This window comes from Antedon mediterranea, chromosome 5 (assembly GCF_964355755.1).
Source record: "Antedon mediterranea chromosome 5, ecAntMedi1.1, whole genome shotgun sequence".
Classification (NCBI taxonomy): domain Eukaryota; kingdom Metazoa; phylum Echinodermata; class Crinoidea; order Comatulida; family Antedonidae; genus Antedon; species Antedon mediterranea.
In genome coordinates this window covers 30542004-30561058 of record NC_092674.1, presented here as the reverse complement: position 1 = coordinate 30561058, position 19055 = coordinate 30542004, and the positions used below count along the sequence as shown (strand labels likewise).

Sequence of the window (19055 nt, the reverse complement as noted above, 5' to 3'; positions counted from 1 at the left end):
TAAAAAAACTTTATATTTTATACCAGCACGAATGAGAAACATGTCATAATACATCGTACTAAGGAGGAAAAAAGCATGAAGGAAAATGGCTGTCACTACATGATAAAAGGAGAGTTAAACAGAAGCATGAAGCTGTACATGGGAGAAATACGTCAGGCACTAAAATAAAAATTCCAGACTTAATGAATATATTTACAAATTAATTTATGTCGACTAAAGATTCACAAACTCTGACTGACAGGTAGTCAAGTTGAGTATACCAAAAAGACAATGATAGGTTCTGTACTTTCATAGTAGGTTTCCTTAACAATTCCTGGAAGAGTACCAGTATCATAGGATGTTTTCCTCATTTAGTGGTTTTGATATATTCTTTTCGTTTCCGTTAATATTGGTATAAAGTACCGTGTATCAGAAATCTTGCTATAATAGATAGATGAGAAGATACTGGTGTACTAGACTATTTAAAAAATAACAAGGTAAGTTAGGCCTCCATAGTTAGAGAATATCTATCCAAAAGGATAATTAAATTACTGAAAGCGGCTGCTGAATCTTCGTTTCCGTCAATATTGATATACCGTACCGTGTATCAGGAATCTTGGTACTACTACATGGTAATTGGTTGGCAAATAACAAGGTAAGTTAGGCTTAGGCCTAACTTAGTTAGAGAATATCAATCCAAAAGGAATATTAAATTACTGAAAGCGGCTGCTGGATATCAATGAAGATACAAATAAAACACGCACAAAGTTAAATCAAAACGATAAGGTAAAGCAGAAATCGTCTTCTATTGCAGTTTTCCGTTAAAATTAAGAGTTAATTGTCCCTGAAACATATTTCACATAAGGTAATGGTTATTCACTTATATAGGCTAAGGCATGAAATGGCAAAATTGTCTATCTGGGGTTTTAGATATATTTGTCGTTTACTATATCTTTTTATAAGTGAAATCATTTGTGCTTTTTATTTCTACGGAAATAAATAAATTTATTAAAACTGCAAAATTTGCCTATTCAAAATATGATTTATTAATGTTAATTTTTCATGTTTTTTGGGGATAATACATCATTAAATTGTGATTAAACTGTGAACATGTTGATATTTTCTTAAAGTAAGATGTCAACAGAGAAAGAGTACGGAATTCTTGGTGAAACAACCAATCGTAATGTTTCGTCGTCGTCACGTGGACAGCTATTGTTCAACGTCATAATTTCTATTGTTGTGACCTTGATTCTCTTCAACCAAGGATACTTGTTTCTCGAAATGAAATCAAAAGTTCATGTGTATGAAGAGAAAATAAGTAATAACCTGGTGAGTATCATTCCATCTTATTTGTATCGTTGCTGTAACGCAACAAACGAGGCGACAACGCTTGACGCGTGCGTTAAAATCTTGATACTATGGTACGGACTTTGTACGCGCGCGTCAATTGATATCTTCATATATACCTTTCTGTAAAATACCAACACTGTAAGGAAATCATAATCAAAAAGAGATACAAATTTGATTGCATTCTACCGCTTTGTGTCATACAAACATTGAGCTATATATAAAACAGTATACTATACTTTAAACGTAAAACAAAACAAACAAATGTATTTCCTTTTAGACTCAACAGCACATCGTGAAACGTAACACCGACAATGAAAATTGCGTAGCATGTAAGTATAAAGGAAATGCGAGAATAATGAATAATCGTTTGACGACGAAATTAACGTAGTATATGTATAATATTCATTTATGTGTATTTTGGGTATTTCAAATTGAGCCAATTATCATAAGTATCTGGGTGGAGGAGGTATGATCAACTATTTCTGTACATTTTCTATATCTATAATTATTTGTTTCAGGCCCTACAGGACCACCAGGCCCAAAAGGCCAGAAGGGTAACAGCCGGCCCAGTCCCGGCAGCTCCATGTGAGGAAAAGGATTATTTGGGGTAAAGTATAGAAATAATATAATGTGCGGATCTCTGATAAACAAGGCCATATACATTGCTGCAGTCTCAATTTTGAGTTAGTGTTTACCGACCGACCAACCAACCGACCGACCGACATTGTGAGCTATAGAGTCGCCTTTGCACGCCACTAAAAACCACAACTAAATCAAATGTTACGAATGTGGTCAAGGTGAAATATTTAAGTAATGAGGTGCTGATACAATTTGATTTATGACGATGAAATCGTACTGGTGCTGGTTGAATTACGTAGTGATGCATATACATGCTCATGTGTTTTAGAATGACTTTCTGACTCGACAGTCTGGTGGGGCACTGATATGTGAAAACGTAATTAATTTGAAAATGTGTGCGATTTGATAACGGGAATTGTATCTATATATATAAATTATGGTTAATTCTGACATAGGCGAGCACAATGCAAAAACTTCGGTACAAATCTCCGCATTGGATACCACCTACCTTATCTATCTCAGATGTACCGCGAAACGTAGATTTGATAACATTAATTTTCACATCGACGCTATTTTTCCATATTTCTATCTTAGGAAGATATTATAATGAGTTTTTTAACACAATTTATGATTTCAACAGTAGATTTTCAACTCAATTTCAATTCTTCCCGGGTCAAAGTAATTTCCGGGTTCATCTTGCAACAACCTGGTTTCAACTATTTTCTCTCTTTTATACACAAGGGAGCAGTTAAAATAATAGATTTGACCCTAAAGGTAACTGGAAACAGGCACTTTCCATCAATCAATACAGTGTCCCTTTGGAAGAAGGAAGAAAAAAACCGATAGTAGGACTGGAACTTAAATTGCATAGCCATTTCAGTTTTTTGTTTATTTTAGGAACGGACAGCGCGTGTGTGAAGGTACAGTAGTTAAAAAATAAAAATTATACTGCAAATTAATAAAGATCAAATTAAATATACGCCATAAAGAATCGGAATATATTGTGGGAAATAGTATTATAAAATTACATAGGGAGATTTGATAAGACATTTTGTTTAAAATCGAGTGAAATCCCGATAGTTGATATGAGTAAGCTGACAGGAATAACTGTAGGCTATCTGTTTCCCGTTAGGACCGAGATGTCTGCCCATGTTGATGTCATGACGTCATACAATATAGTAACAATAATAACGTTTAAACATTTCAGGTGTACCTGGTATTCCCGGACAACATGGTGCGATGGGCAGTAAAGGAGAAAAGGGTAGGTAGATATGCGTAATAAATTAGCATGACTTCAACATATTGTTTGTTTACATTACTTAGTAGTCAACACATCTAGATTAAGCAAACAAATGAATTAAATTGGTCAACATATATTTTTGATATATAAAATGTTCTACAAATATTGATAAATAATATATTACATTCTTTATTAATATTTGTAGATTTTATTTTATTACACTACAAAGACAATAATTTTTTAACATTTATTTAAAAGGTAATATGGGTAATAAAGGTGAGACTGGATTGTTTGGTTCTCCTGGAATTAAAGGCGAAGTTGGTGTAGGGAAGCCAGGGAAAAGGGGCAAACGTGGTGAGTAAGAAGTACAGAAAAGAAACAGACAAGAAAATTTATAATCACATTTCAGAAAAAACATTTAGGATATGTTCAATAATCAATTAATAACCGAATTAATTAATTCATTCACCGAAGTAAGTGTCAATGAGAGGACATTTGTCGTACCTTTCCCTAAAACCGAAAATTTTAAGAACAGCTTTATCTATAGAGCACCAACATACCTGAATATACCCACCAAACTTATAAATGCGGTAACAATAAACAATTTTAAGTCTGCTCTAAAAACATATTTAATTCCAAAAGAAAAACCTCAACGTTTTGTATAAAAACCTTTGTTTGGTCACCTAGGTAGGGGTCCGGGACCGCGACAGAACGAGAACGGATGGGGACCCTCCAAAGAAATTGCATTTTATTTGTCAGGAATTTGTATGATTTGTTTTTATTTTTTTAATGCGCCTTGAGCACTCTTGAGTGGTATGTGCGCTATACAAATCCTGTTATTATTATAATTATTATTATTATTATAGTATTGTAACCTATATTTTTGTATTTATGTATATATTTTTGTTTAAACATAGTTTATCCGTTTTTCTTATTCCATATATGTTTTTTATGTTTTTATGATGGCCCTTTGATTGTCAGCATAACGTCCTGTTGAGGGTCATCCTCACTAAATAAGGTTTAATAAAAAAAAAATTTACATTATCTATTTTCGCTATAGGTCTAAAGGGCCCGAAAGGGGACCAAGGTAAGTGATTACTCTTACTCTGTTGTTTTTATAAGATTATACTATAGTACTTGAACGATTTATTTATTTTGTAATAGGATTATAATCCATACTTTTTTATTATGGCATAGGGCTATTAATTAAAATGTGCTTAATCCTAATGCGTTGGCATATGTTATTGCTTGGCGTTCCATACGACGACAGTTATTTATTTTTCTATTTTATTTTATTTAAAACATATTTAGACAGGATAAAAACATATAGATATTGCACCTGTTTTACATATTATGGTCCTGTTATTGCAATTATGCAAACACGTTTTTTAAATTCTTAATTCTGGCGCCAAATTGTATCAGACGACGAACCACTGAAACTCAGTGCTTCAAAATCAGTCAATTAGGCATTGCGTTAGGCTTAATTCTAAGCCTGATTTTTTTATTGACATAATTGGTACAATTTATTAGGAACTGCCGGAGACAATGGGCAACCGGGACAACCAGGGTCCAATGGATCAACAGGAACAATGGGACTACAAGGACCACTAGGACCAAGAGGATTAAAAGGAGCACGAGGGGCACAAGGATCACCAGGACCAAATGGGACAGGCGGAGCTCGCGGAGCACAAGGAACACCAGGTCCAAAGGGTTCAGGAGGAGCTCAAGGATCAAAGGGGGAAGAAGGAGCTCGCGGAGCACAAGGACCAACCGGACAACCAGGACCAAGAGGATCAGAAGGCGCTCTGGGAGCACAAGGACCACCAGGACCAAAGGGTTCAGGAGGAACTCGAGGGGAACAAGGGCCACAAGGACCACCAGGACCAAGGGGATCAGGGGGAGCTAGAGGAGCACAAGGACCACCAGGATCAAAGGGATCAGAAGGAGCCCGAGGACCTAAAGGATCACAGGGATCACGAGGACCAAAGGGTAAATGCTACTATAAAATGTATTTGAATTTCAAGTGGTCTTGTAGTATATTTTATAGATTAAAAGTCACTGTTTGAATCTATTTTAGTGTTTTGCCGCCATTTGGACTAAATAATTTGCTTAGAAGGTTTCTCAACACTTAGTTCCGATAGTGTCATACAGTACTTTATATTACTAAATAATTCATTTTATTTCTTATTCACAGGCGCAGAGGGACCAGCTCCAGGTAATTTGTATTTATTATATAAAATCCGTCAGTATAATCAGTAAAATTTGTCGGGGGGGGGGGGGGAATTCGATCAAATTATCGTAAAAGGATAAACAATTTGGCACACATGGCGTATCAAAATAAACTGATGTCGTTACGTTGAATTATCTTATTTTACTCGTTCGTTCGTTCGTTCATTCGGCGTCATTCGGATTCTATGTATAACATGTATACTCTGACTAATCAGCTAATATACTTTAAGCTAGTGAATGAATGTGTGATACAGTATTTTAAAATACTTTTAAATAACATTAATGTTTGATTTAGGTCCCTGTCATCCCAATCCATGTAAGAATGGTGGTACATGTAGTAGGCTTGGTTCTACTTATCTATGTAGTTGCAAGTACTGTTTTAGAGGAACAACATGCAACAGTAAGTATGAGACATTGTTCATTAAAAAGGCTATAGGTTTGCCTATGCGCGCGGCGTTTCATAACTCTTAGCAACTTTTAAACAAATAAAAAGACTAGATTTTGATTTTGGTCACGTCCAAGGAGGCCTTTTTTGGTCAAAAATTCTTTCTTTTTTGTAGAATGTAGAATTTTAGTATATCCGATTAAAAATAAAACTTGGAACAAAAGATAGGCCTAATATATAATCAATCTTTAATATTTGATTTCTTTTTATTTCACAGGCCATGCAGTTGTAAGTGGTTCTGATTGCCTGGAAGCTTGGATGTATGGAAAATAAAACGAATCCATGTTTAAAGAATTTATTCCAATGTTCTTAGTAATCTAACTTTCTAGCTAGAATAATTATCAATATACAAATTTGTATGATGTTTGACTTTCGTATTACACCCGATTCTGTCACGAGACTCTCTGTTAAAGACTGTTGCAAGTCTATCAGATACATATCTGACTATATTAGCATAACCATAAAATACAAAATATTGTATATAGCCACATTCATTTCTTTCTCTATTATTACAATTTATTCTTTTTGTATTAAGTAAAATCAAAACCAATTGTGACTAAAAGCAACAAAGAATAAGCCGGTGAAAATTTTAGAATAAAACAGTTTATATTATTTGTGTGTTGTGTGGTTTTTTTTATAACAGCGGTAGAAACACCATTATTCCCAAAGATGTAAGCGCAAGGCAAGTATTTTGACCAATCACGACGCGTGTTGTTTGGGATTTCGTTGCGACACGCTTTAGTGTGCGAATACTATATAGTACGTCATTGCTTGTTTCTATTAATCTGAAACACAAACAATGTACTGGTCATCTTAACGTTTCTATTACTCCGAACCCACATATATACAAACCACATCCTTCTTTAAAAGTAGTACTTTAAACAAATTACTTGTGTTGTGTATAAACTATAGGTTACTATACATTAAATTTGCTTTAACCCTTTAATAGTTTTTAAGCGTCAGAACAATGAAAAACATAAAGTATAATTTTAAATAAACCTACAGCACATTTTACAAACCTTAAATTGTCAAAATGTTTCACGTGTCTTCATCAGAACATTTGTTCACTACCGGATTGATTGCAACTTTTAAACTTAAAGAATATCTTATTTCAAATTATAACTAATTGTTTTCTCTATTTTGTAATATTTTTTTAACTTTAGAAACTTTTTCGAAATTGCTTCCTTTACTGTTGGTGTGTGTGTGTGTGTGTCTGTTGATCTATATGTGTTTGTGTAGTTATATGTTTACATTTATATATATAAGTATATAATCTTCTTACATGGCTTCCCAACATACAAGTTTCAATTGGATTTTTTTTTCCAATTGATCGATACTTTCTTGGGTTTTTTTGCCTCTTTCATTTTGTATATAACTGAATCATCTTTTTATACATTATGATTTACTGTATTATATCTCTAAAAAAAAAAAAATATTTATTTATAAAATATCAGAAATTATAATGTTTTTTACTCAAATATGAATGAAAGAAATAAATGTTTATTTGAATTGAATTGAATTGAATTATATACCAGCACGTACGAACTTTCATTCGAATGGGAAACATGTCATAATACATCGTACTAAGGAAAAAAGAATGAAGGAAAATGGTTGTCACTACATGATAAAATGAGGAGAGTTAAACAGAAGAATGAAGCAGTACATGGGAGAATACGTCAGGCACTAAAATTGAAATTCCAGACTTAATGAATATATTTACAAATTAATTTATGTCGACTAAAGATTCACAAACTCTGACTGACAGGTAGTCAAGTTGAGTATACCAAAAAAGACAATGATAGGTTCTGTACTTTCATAGTAGGTTTCCTTAACAATTCCTGGAAGAGTACCAGTATCATAGGATGTTTTCCTCATTTAGTGGTTTATATAATATTCTTTTCGTTTCCGTTAATATTGGTATAAAGTACCGTGTATCAGAAATCTTGCTATAATAGATAGATGAGAAGATACTGGTGTACTAGAATAACAAGGTAAGTTAGGCCTCCTTAGTTAGAGAATATCTATCCAAAATGATTATTAAATTACTGAAAGCGGCCGCTGAATAATTGTTCATTTTGCTCTTTCACTGACAATTGGTATTACAGTAGTATCTAAATTACACACACGTGAATTTTAAATATTTCAATTCTGTTCAATTCAACTTTTCCTGGACACATCATGAAGCACTATTTCTATATTTTTAAACATTTTTTTTTATTCATGACCCCTATTTCTTTCAGGTCCCAAAGGACCACCAGGCCCAAAAGGCCAGAAGGGTAACAGCCCAGTTCCCGCAGTTCCAGGTGAGGGTTATTTTAGTAAAGTATAGCAATACTATAGCCTATGTGTGAATGTTTTCTCACTAGCGACGCAACCAAAGAAATTATAACATATAAGTTATAAGTTCTTTGACGCAACGCAAGGACATAACACAACGTAAGTGATTTGACCAATCAAAAATTATTATATTTTGATTATTCGAACAGTGGCTTGTCATTGGTCAACTCGCTTGCGTTGCGCGTACCTCCTCGCGTTGCGTCGCTAGTGAAAACCAAACTGTAAAAACAACAACGAAATAATATGTTACGAATGTCTACGTAATTTCCATAAAGACGTATTCAATTGAAGTGATGGTGTGATTTGGGAACACCTGCAATTGTATAGCTAATTGGTTGTGGGGAGGTGTTATGACGACGGGGTTTAGTGGTGACATTGATCAAAGTTATGTAATTACGTCACACAATAGTACAGTAAAATAATGAAATTGTATTAATATATTTCAGGTATACCTGGTGTTCCCGGATTAAACGGTGAGATCGGTTGCAAAGGAGAAAAGGGTAAGTCCCCCATAATATGATGAGGTGTACAACATTTTGTTTGTTTACATTACTAATAGTCATTACAAAACTGGAACAAAATTCACATACAAATTGAAATGGTCAAAATATAGGCCTACATTAATCTATACATTTATTTTAAAGGTGATATGGGTGAAAAAGGAAATCCTGGTCCTCTAGGAAATAAAGGGGAACTTGGTGTGGGCATGCCGGGACAAAAAGGCGAACCTGGTGAGTGAGTTGCATTGGTCAGAAAACAGAAACGAAATACACATAGAACATTTGTACTAGAATTTTAGAAAAGCATTTAGGTTTAATAAATATTTCTGAAATCAATAATGTTTGCGATAGCACGGTGTGTGTAATTAATTAAATATATTAACGTACTTTTATACTAATAGGTCTAAAGGGCCCGAAAGGGGACCGAGGTAAGTGATTACTTTTACTTGTTTTTTTTTTAAATAATACTAAGTAATTTTTTTGTTGTTGACCATATTTAATGAGGGTGATCCATCCAGCAATTTCTGATCATTAGGGACCCTCAGAGTAAGTACTTTGTTTGTATTAGGATTTTGATTCATCATAATTCCTGAATATGACAAAGTAAATTCTTACTTCTGTCACTTACATACTGCTTCAAAATGCAGTCATTTGCGCATCGCATCAAAGCCAGGCTTGTACATCTAAGCCCAGTTTTCTAGTTCTACTCTATTCTATTGTGTTTGTAACTTTCTTCAGTACTACGTTTATTGACATAATTGGTACAATTTATTAGGAACTGCCGGAGACAATGGGCAAAAGGGATCACCAGGGTACAAGGGATCGACAGGATCAATGGGACCACAAGGACCACCAGGACCAAAGGGATCAGGAGGAGCTCAAGGAGCACAAGGGCCAAAAGGACCACCTGGACCAAAGGGATCAGGAGGAGCTCAAGGAGCACAAGGGCCAAAAGGACCACCAGGACCAAAAGGATCAGGAGGAGCTAAAGGAGCACAAGGGCCAAAGGGACCACCAGGACCAAAAGGATCAGGAGGAGCTCAAGGAGCACAAGGGCCAAAAGGACCACCAGGACCAAAGGGATCAGGGGGAGCTCGGGGACCACAAGGAGCACGTGGACCACCAGGACCAAAAGGATCGGGAGGGAATCGGGGAGCACAAGGACCACAAGGACAAAAAGGGGAAGGAGGAACTCGGGGGGCACAAGGAGCACGTGGGCCACCGGGACCAAAGGGATCGGGAGGAAATCGGGGAGCACAAGGGCCACTGGGACCACCAGGACCAAAAGGATCAGGAGGGAATCGGGGAGCACAAGGACCACCGGGACCTAAGGGTTCAGGAGGAGCTCAGGGACCACAAGGAGCACGTGGGCCACCGGGACCAAAGGGATCGGGAGGGAATCGGGGAGCACAAGGGCCACGGGGACCACCAGGACCAAAAGGATCAGGAGGGAATCGGGGAGCACAAGGACCACCGGGACCAAAGGGTTCAGGAGGAGCTCGGGGACCACAAGGAGCACGTGGGCCACCAGGACCAAAGGGATCGGGAGGGAATCGGGGAGCACAAGGGCCACGGGGACCACCGGGAACAAAAGGTTCGGGAGGAGGCCGGGGACCACCAGGACCGAAAGGATCACAGGGACCACCAGGACCAAAAGGTAAATGCTACAGTACTATATAAACATATATTATATGAATGTGCGAGAGCAGTCTTGTAGTATGCTATAGACTAAAATTCACTGTTGTTTCTACGAACTATTTATTTAGTGTTTTGCCGTCGTTTGGACTCAATAAGTCCATTTGCTATGAATGTCTCTCAACACAATTAGTCTCTCAACACTTAGCGAAAATAATGTTATTCACTACTTTATATTAGTAATTAATTCATTTTATTCCGTATTCACAGGAAATAGTGGTGGATCCGTGCCGGCTCCAGGTAAGTTTTATTTATTATATCAAATCCATCAGTAAACTAATCCAACTAAAATTGGGCCAACATGGTGAATCAAAATATGCTGTTGTCGCTACGTTGAGTAATCATATGCGTTTCATTCATTCGTTCGTTCATTCATTTATTTAACGTTCTTTTCCATGGAACAATTATACTCTTCAACGGTTATTTTTATTTCAATATCATATTGAGGATCTACACCAGAAGAACAAATTATTCTTGTCACGTATAAGACCCTATCGAACTAAAATAATATAATTAACAAGTAAACAGATAAAGTAATTGAGACAATAAATCAATAAAAAATAAACAACAGTACGACATCTATGAATATTTGATATGTGAACTACTTTTGAAAAAACATGTTTGATTTAGATCCCTGTCACCCCAACCCATGTCAGAATGGTGGTCGGTGTAGTAGAAGTGGTTCTACTTATCACTGTACTTGCCGTGACTGTTATGCAGGAACACGGTGCCACAGTAAGTAATTATTGGTTAGATATTGTTCATAAGACCAGGGAAGAGTTAAATTACAATTTAACTCTTCCCTGATAAGACTAAATTTGTTGCCCCTTATGGCGTGTCACAACTATAATTGAACTCAACAAGTAAACTGGTCGCTGGGGGCGCTACATATTATACTTTTTTTGGTCTGAGGCCTAGTTTTTTGTTAACATGACTATTTCTTTCTCCACACATCTTATTTATATAGAATTTAGAATTTTAGCTTATTCTATTATGAAATTTATTTCAAACTTAATATATTATTTAATTTTAATTAATTTAATTTGTTGTTTATTGTTTTATTTCACAGTCCGTAGGCCTACTGCTGATAGTTGGCGCTGCCGGGAGGAACCTCATCTTCTACAAAAATAAACAAATCCATATTAAAGAATTATATTCCACTGCATTTATTAATTAAACTTTCTATAGCTGGAAGAATTGATATACAAATTTGTATGATTTATCTTAACCTTTGATTTTTGTATTAAGCTCTGTCTACATTATCAAACTAGTTTGACAAAAAAAGTGTGTGCCCAAATGGTTGTGATATGACGTCATCGCATTTTTTTGTCACATCAAGTTTGGTAGTGTACACATTAGCAAATACAAAATATAATATTGTATATATTTGTGTAGCCAGTGATAATTCCCTTTCTCTATTACAGTTTCATAAAATGTTTACATATAGCTGTAACTTATTCCTCTTTTTGTTAATAAAATGTTAGTTTATTTAAAGAATAAATTGTTTAAGAAGACCAAAATACATAAAAGGCGGCTAAAATCAGCAAAGATTAACACAACTAATAAAGTCACTAACAATTCCGACAGACGCCAAAAAATAAATTGTATAGCAACATTTGATTGTGTCTTGTGTGCTTTTTAGATCTATAGTATATTACTGCGGTACTTGCAAACAAATCTGACGATGGATAGATAGAAAAATAGGTTGAAACTTCATGATCGAAATATAACACGGGTCAGAAATTAATATAAAAAGCTTAATTTTATTTTAATATTAAACACACTTGAAAAAACACAACAGCTTGGTTTCAACTAGCTTTAGACACGCATGACATAAAGCTTGGTTTCCAATGTGATGCAATTCGCAAGGACGTAAGCGTAACTCACGCAAATTGACCAATAAGCGACAGTTTATCGTATAATCCATCGCATGTGATTGGTCATATTACGTTGCGCTTACGTACGTTCTTGCGTTGCGTCCTAGTGGGAACGAAGCTTTACGAAAGATAACCGTAATACTAATAAACAACAACATAATGGAAACGCCATGTCATTTGAAGACACTTTATTTCAACAGAGATGTATAATCAATTCACATACAATTAAATGATAACTAAAGTTAAATAAAATCATCTCCTTCCAAAGATATGAATGAATTTCATATTAACTGTTATTATTATTGTTATTATTACTGTTTAGGTGGCGCGTCAAGCCATAAGCTATACTGGGATTGAGTGTTTAGGTGACGCGTCGAGCCATAAGCTATACTGGGATTGAGTGTTTAAGTGACGCGTCGAGCCATAAGCTATACTGGGATTGAGTGTTTAGGTGACGCGTCGAGCCATAAGCTATACCGGGATTGAGTGTTTAGGTGACGCGTCGAGCCATAAGCTATACCGGGATTGAGTGTTTAGGTGACGCGTCGAGCCATAAGCTATACCGGGATTGAGTGTTTAGGTGACGCGTCGAGCCATAAGCTATACTGGGATTGAGTGTTTAGGTGACGCGTCGAGTCATAAGCTATACTGGGATTGAGTGTTTAGGTGACGCGTCGAGCCAAAAGCTATACCGGGATTGAGTGTTTAGGTGACGCGTCGAGCCATAAGCTATACTAGGATTGAGTGTTTAGGTGACGCGTCGAGCCATAAGCTATACTGGAATTGAGTGTTTAGGTGGCGCGTCGAGCCAAAAGCTATACTGGGATTGAGAGTTTTTAGGTGACGCGTCGCGAGCCATAAGCTATACTGGGATTGAGAGTGTTTAGGTGGCGCGTCGAGCCATAAGCTATACTGGGATTGAGAGTGTTTAGGTGGCGCGTCGAGCCAAAAGCTATACTGGGATTGAGAGTGTTTAGGTGGCGCGTCGACCCAAAAGCTATACTGGGATTGAGAGTTTTTAGGTGACGCGTCGAGCCATAAGCTATACTGGGATTGAGAGTTTTTAGGTGGCGCGTCGAGCCAAAAGCTATACTGGGATTGAGAGTTTTTAGGTGACGCGTCGAGCCATAAGCTATACTGGGATTGAGAGTTTTTAGGTGGCGCGTCGAGATAAAATGTGTAAAAACTATGTACAATTTAAGAAGCAAACAAGGGAGAACTAAAAACGCAATGTCGAATTGCATACAATTTATCTAATGTCGGCTTTGGGGCAGCTCACACACAAAGAACAACAATTTGTCACAGCGCCAGTTGTTCCAAGTTAGGCTATTTCCATTTTTTGGCCAAGTATGGGCGCAGTGATCCACTTGCAAGTAATTTGGTTCAGATGGGGCCCATTCTGTATACACCGCTTCTTCGCTGGTATCACTCCATACCCAACGAGATACATTGTCTTTGTTGCTCAAGCCAATCCAGTAGTTAACCGGTACACCTCCTTGGACAGGCGTAGTGGTCCGCCCATTAGTAGCCGATTCCCAGAGGTCTGCGACAAACCGATTTTCAACAGAGCTTCTGATAGAAACCATGTGACCCATTTCGAACTCATTGAAGTACTTGTTACAACTTTCCTCTGCGTCACTCCAGTTCAACAAGTTTCCAAAGATACGATAACAGCTTTCTTGGAATGGAACCCAAAAGGTTGGACAAACAGTTTTTGATTCCACGCCATACTTCATTTGTGTGACAGCAAATAATATGCCCACTAACAAGCTCACAACTCTGTCGAAGTAAAAACATGTTTGATTGAAAAATATACGATAAATATATCTTTTTTTTAAACAGAAAACGAATAGAAAAGTGTTCATTCTAAAACTATAGTATTAACATAAACGAGATTTTACGTTTAACATAGTAATCTATATATAAATTTACGTAAGGGCAAAATTCAGTAAATCGCGCCTTACTTCTAGAATTTTTACTCGATGGTATACAAAGTTGGTTCGTACTTTCGGTACTGATTTTAACCACCTGATGTAACCCTGTTTACTAATTAAATTGAGTTAGATAATTAGTTATTGACGATTAAAACGAATTTAGGTTCAACGATTTGCCCCAAATAGGGGTGTTTTCCGATCGTGGTATACACTGTCTAATGGATGTCCAACTTGAAAAATACCCGCACACAATAATACGAGGACGCTTCGCATTTTCCTATCTCCTCCTACGATAATTGTGTTAAATAGCTGAAAACCGGTTGAACTGCTCGGGTACAGCATCATAATGTTGAAGACAGGCCGATTTTCTTTAAAAAATACTATTTTGATAGATTTAATTTACGTTTTTACAAATGTATTGATTTGCGATGAATGGAACATTCCAATCTCTCAGTCTGCCAGTTTGGTTTAACACAAGTAGGTAAATTTATGAGCCCTTGGAGAATAAACTTGCAATACTTTGACAATACAGTACTGCAAACACGTCCTATTAACCATTTTTGGTCGTCATTTGAATCGAACATTTCTTACTGTGAATAGATGTAAAAAAATATATACAAACATTTCTTACTGTGAATACTGTTAGATGTAAAAAAAATATATACAAATAAACTTTATTACTGTGATTATGGGTAGGCTCTACTGTTAGATATATAAACACGTAATATACAAATAAACTTTATTACTGACAGTTGCTTCTCAATGTTTGCATTAATTAATAATTACAAAAATATAAACGTCGTAGTGGTGTATCGTTACATGTACTTTACTATTTCAATCGATTATGACAGTGACAGTTTTAACAAAGTATTAAATCGCAAATGTTTTACTATATTTAGTCACCGTTAGTGGTATATTATTTATAGGCCTATAAAAAATGAAAACAATATTTCGTTACTGACGTGGATAAAGAATATATTTAAAAATTGTTCCTCTTTGTACCTATCCTCTTTCCCATCCCTCAACCCTAATTGGGTTTCTTTAAATGAATAAACAATTTGGACTCATTTTGTGGTAAATTTCTCTTTCGGAAGTAATTCCCAGGGTGCTAATTTTGGTTGACTACATAAATCATTGTGTCTACTTATTCGTTTCTGTAAACGACAATGTATTATAGTTAAGTCCTGCGGTACGTGCATTTGAAATCGCCAGATTTTTTACCCTGAAATTACTGTGTATTCGAGAACCATCTGTGGGCACGACCTAGATGGTACGCGAGCGAAGCGAGCGTACCATCTAGTCTATATATAAATTTACGTAAGGGCAAAATTCGGTAAATCACGCCTTACTTCTAGAATTTTTACTCGATGGTATATAAAGTTGGTTCGTACTTTCGGTACTGATTTTAACCACCTGATGTAACCCTGTTTACTAATTAAATTAAGTTAGATAATTAGTTATTGACGATTAAAACGAATTTAGGTTCAACGATTTGCCTCAAATAGGGGTGTTTTCCGATCGTGGTATACACTGTCTAATGGATGTCCATCTTGAAAAATACCCGCCACAAAAATGCGAGGAGGCTTCGCATTTTCCTATCTCCTCCTACGATAATTGTTTTTAATAGCTGAAAACCGGTTGAACAGCTAGAGTACACCATCATAATGTTGAAGACAGGCCGATTTTCTTTAAAAAATACTATGTTGATAGATTTAATATATGATTATACAAATGTATTGATTTGCGATGAATGGAACATCCCAATCTCTCAGTCTGCCAGAGTTTGGTTTAACACAAGTAGGTAAATTTATGAGCCCTTGGTTTAACACATACGGTAGGTAAATATATGGGCCCTTTGAGAATAAACTTGCAATACTTTGACAATACTGTAAATACCTATTAACTATTTTTAGTCCTCATTTGAATCGAACATTTCTTACTGTGAATGTTCGTACTGTTAGATGTAATATAAAAATATATACAGATAAACTTTATTACTGAGATTGTGGATAGGATCTACTGTTAGATATATAAACACATTATTATATACAAATAAACTTTATACTGACAGTTCCTTCTCAACGTTTGTATTAATTAATAATTACCAATAAAATAAACGTCGTAGTGGTGTATCGTGACATGTACTTTAATATTTCAATCGATTATGACAGTGACAGTTTTAACAAAGTATTAAATCCGGGATTAAATCGCAAATGTTTTACTGTATTTAGAGGTATATTATTTATAGGCCTATAAAACACGAAAAAAATATTTCGTTACTGAGTGGATAAAGAATATATTTAAAAATTGTTCCTCTTTGTACCTATCCGCTTTCCCATCCCTCAACCCTAATATAAAAAAACCCATACAAAACACAAATTGGGTTTCTTTAAATGAGTCCAAATCAAAAATTTGGACTCATTTTGTGATAATTTTCTCCTTCGGAAGTAATTCCCAGAGTGGTAATTTTAGTTGACTACATAAATCATCGTGTCTGCGGTACGTACATTTGAAATCGCCAGTTTTGTGACGCTGAAATTACTGTGTATTCGAGAACCATCTGTGGGCACGACCTAGATGGTACGCTCGCTTCGCTCGCGTACCATCTAGTAATCTATATATAAATTTACGTAAGGGCAAAATTCGGTAAATCGCGCCTTACTTTTAGAATTTTTACTCGATGGTATGTAAAGTTGGTTCGTACTTTCGGTACTGATTTTAACCGCCTGATGTAACCCTGTTTACTAATTAAATTAAGTTAGATAATTAGTTATGGACGATTAAAACGAATTTAGGTTCAACGATTTGCCCCAGATAGGGGTGTTTTCCGATCGTGGTATACACTGTCTAATGGATGTCCATCTTGAAAAATACCCGCCACAAAAATGCGAGGAGGCTTCGCATTTTCCTATCTCCTCCTACGATAATTGTTTTTAATAGCTGAAAACCGGTTGAACAGCTGGAGTATAGTATCATAATGTTGAAGACAGGCCGATTTTCTTAAAAAAATACTATTTTGATAGATTTAATATACGTTTATACAAATGTATTGATTTGCGATGAATGGAACATTCCAATCTCTGTGTCGTTCCACAAATGTCTATTCCCTCAGGCGTCGTAAAGGAAAGTACTGTATACTCATAACAGAAATTCGATCCATTTTTTTTTTCAATCTGTGCTGCAGAGGTTGGATATAATTTTTTTTAAACGGATAATGAGCTAGCGTTTTCAGTCGCCGTAATTTAATATTTATTACCGATTAAATCGAATTTATGATTTGCCCCGAATAGAGGTGGTTTTCACAAATTGTTTAACATTATATATAAACATACGTCGTAGTGTATCGTTACATGTACTGTACTATTTCAATCGACTACGACGGTGATAGTTTCAACAAAGTATACATCGCAATGTTTTACTGTGTTTAGTGGTATATTATTTGTAAAACATGTTAATTAATATTTCGTTACAAAATAAAGAATATATTTAAAAATTGTTCCTCTTTGCACCCATCCTCTTCCCCATCTCTCAACCATAATGTTACATACAAAACACAAATTAAGTTTGTTTAAATTTGAATTGGTCTCATTTTGTGACAACTTTCTCTTTCGGAAGTAATTCCCAGTGTGCTAATTTTAGTTGAGTACATCAATCACAGTGTCTATTTAAAGACCCCTTCCCTGCAATTGTGGACGTTTTTTGGAAAATAATACATATATATCACTTTAAAAACATTAAACCATGTCATTCCTTGTCTTAAATGTACGTTTTATGGTAAATTATGATAAAAAGTGAAAAACAATGCACTACCTAAGTAGCTCGCGGCGATCGACCTCTCGTGGACGGTCTTAGGCCTAGCCTAGCTAGGCTTAGTTTTGTAGGCCTAGCTGGTAAACATCGGTAACGTACGAACATCGTACGCTAGCTATATACCTAGCCTGACGTTGTATAGTTGCTGCATTAATTGTCTTTCTATTTTTGCCAGACTCCGTTGATACAAATTGGGGAAAACCCGGTATTTTCGCTGAAAAGTTAAGGAGTCTTCCATTTGTTTTGGCCTCACGATCGATCGAAAAGTGGGCGAATTACAGGTGAAAAACAAAAATATCTATCCGCGCGCAATGCATTTTGGGATTTATAGCGGGCCGCTATAATTATTAGAATCGACTTATTTTTCACATTTTTAACCGTTTAAAGACGAAAAAAGTTATCGCAATAGGACCATATAGTATTATTTTTAAATATAGTTTGTGATCTTAAATTAAATCTAAAAAACATAGGGAATGGGGCTTTAATCGTTCCTGTAAACGACATATATTATTGTCCTGCATTATTGTACATTTGAAATCGCCAGTTTTTTAACGCTGAAATTACTGTGTATTCGAGAACCTTCTGTGGGCACGACCTAGATGGTACGCGAGCGAAGCGAGCGTATAATAATAATAATAATAACACTAACAATAATAATAATAATAATAATAATAACAATAACACTACTATTAATAATAATAATAATAATAACACTAATAATAATAATAATAATAATCAAATAAGAATGTTATTTGACGAATTAATATTGGATCCAATCCCATTTTTTACACTAGACTAGTATATATAACTGTACAATCATTAATTCATGTGTAACAGATCAAACTGTACTTCAGAACTTATTCTACATAATGAATACACCAAGTATTAACATTAACAAGATACTTACTTAAGCTGCATAGTGATTAAAGAAACTGATTTCCAATATTCAGACTTATGTGATCTTGATAAGAGAACCAATGTTCCAATTGTGATATTTTTAAACAAGTTTTCCCTTTTATGGTAACCTGTGGTAGGTGTTTTCTTTTGAACCACCAATAGAAATACACATTAATGTAACGA

The 19055-nt window shown here is 35.5% G+C and overlaps 3 protein-coding genes across 3 annotated transcripts; 2 read left to right on the top strand and 1 right to left on the bottom strand.

Annotated features, from left to right (window-relative positions):
* Nucleotides 1-4214: 4214 nt before the first annotated feature.
* LOC140050403 (uncharacterized) lies at nucleotides 4215-6399 on the top strand. Its single transcript, XM_072095575.1, has 5 exons — nucleotides 4215-4235; nucleotides 4679-5137; nucleotides 5343-5363; nucleotides 5673-5777; nucleotides 6040-6399. Exons 2-5 carry the CDS (start codon nucleotides 4738-4740, stop codon nucleotides 6093-6095), a joined length of 582 nt encoding a protein of 193 aa, XP_071951676.1. The 5' UTR covers nucleotides 4215-4235; nucleotides 4679-4737; the 3' UTR covers nucleotides 6096-6399.
* Nucleotides 6400-7451: 1052 nt separating this feature from the next.
* Nucleotides 7452-11969, top strand: LOC140049921 (uncharacterized). Its single transcript, XM_072094874.1, has 9 exons — nucleotides 7452-7497; nucleotides 8063-8125; nucleotides 8606-8659; nucleotides 8804-8890; nucleotides 9061-9087; nucleotides 9435-10316; nucleotides 10565-10594; nucleotides 10985-11089; nucleotides 11424-11969. The coding sequence occupies exons 1-9, from the start codon at nucleotides 7452-7454 to the stop codon at nucleotides 11483-11485; spliced, it is 1356 nt and encodes a 451-aa protein (XP_071950975.1). The 3' UTR covers nucleotides 11486-11969.
* A 435-nt stretch (nucleotides 11970-12404) lies between these two features.
* On the bottom strand, nucleotides 12405-19039 carry LOC140050404 (C-type lectin mannose-binding isoform-like). Its single transcript, XM_072095576.1, has 2 exons — nucleotides 18883-19039; nucleotides 12405-14010 (listed from the first exon to the last, which is right to left on the bottom strand). Exons 1-2 carry the CDS (start codon nucleotides 18891-18893, stop codon nucleotides 13485-13487), a joined length of 537 nt encoding a protein of 178 aa, XP_071951677.1. The 5' UTR covers nucleotides 18894-19039; the 3' UTR covers nucleotides 12405-13484.
* Between the last annotated feature and the right edge of the window lie 16 nt (nucleotides 19040-19055).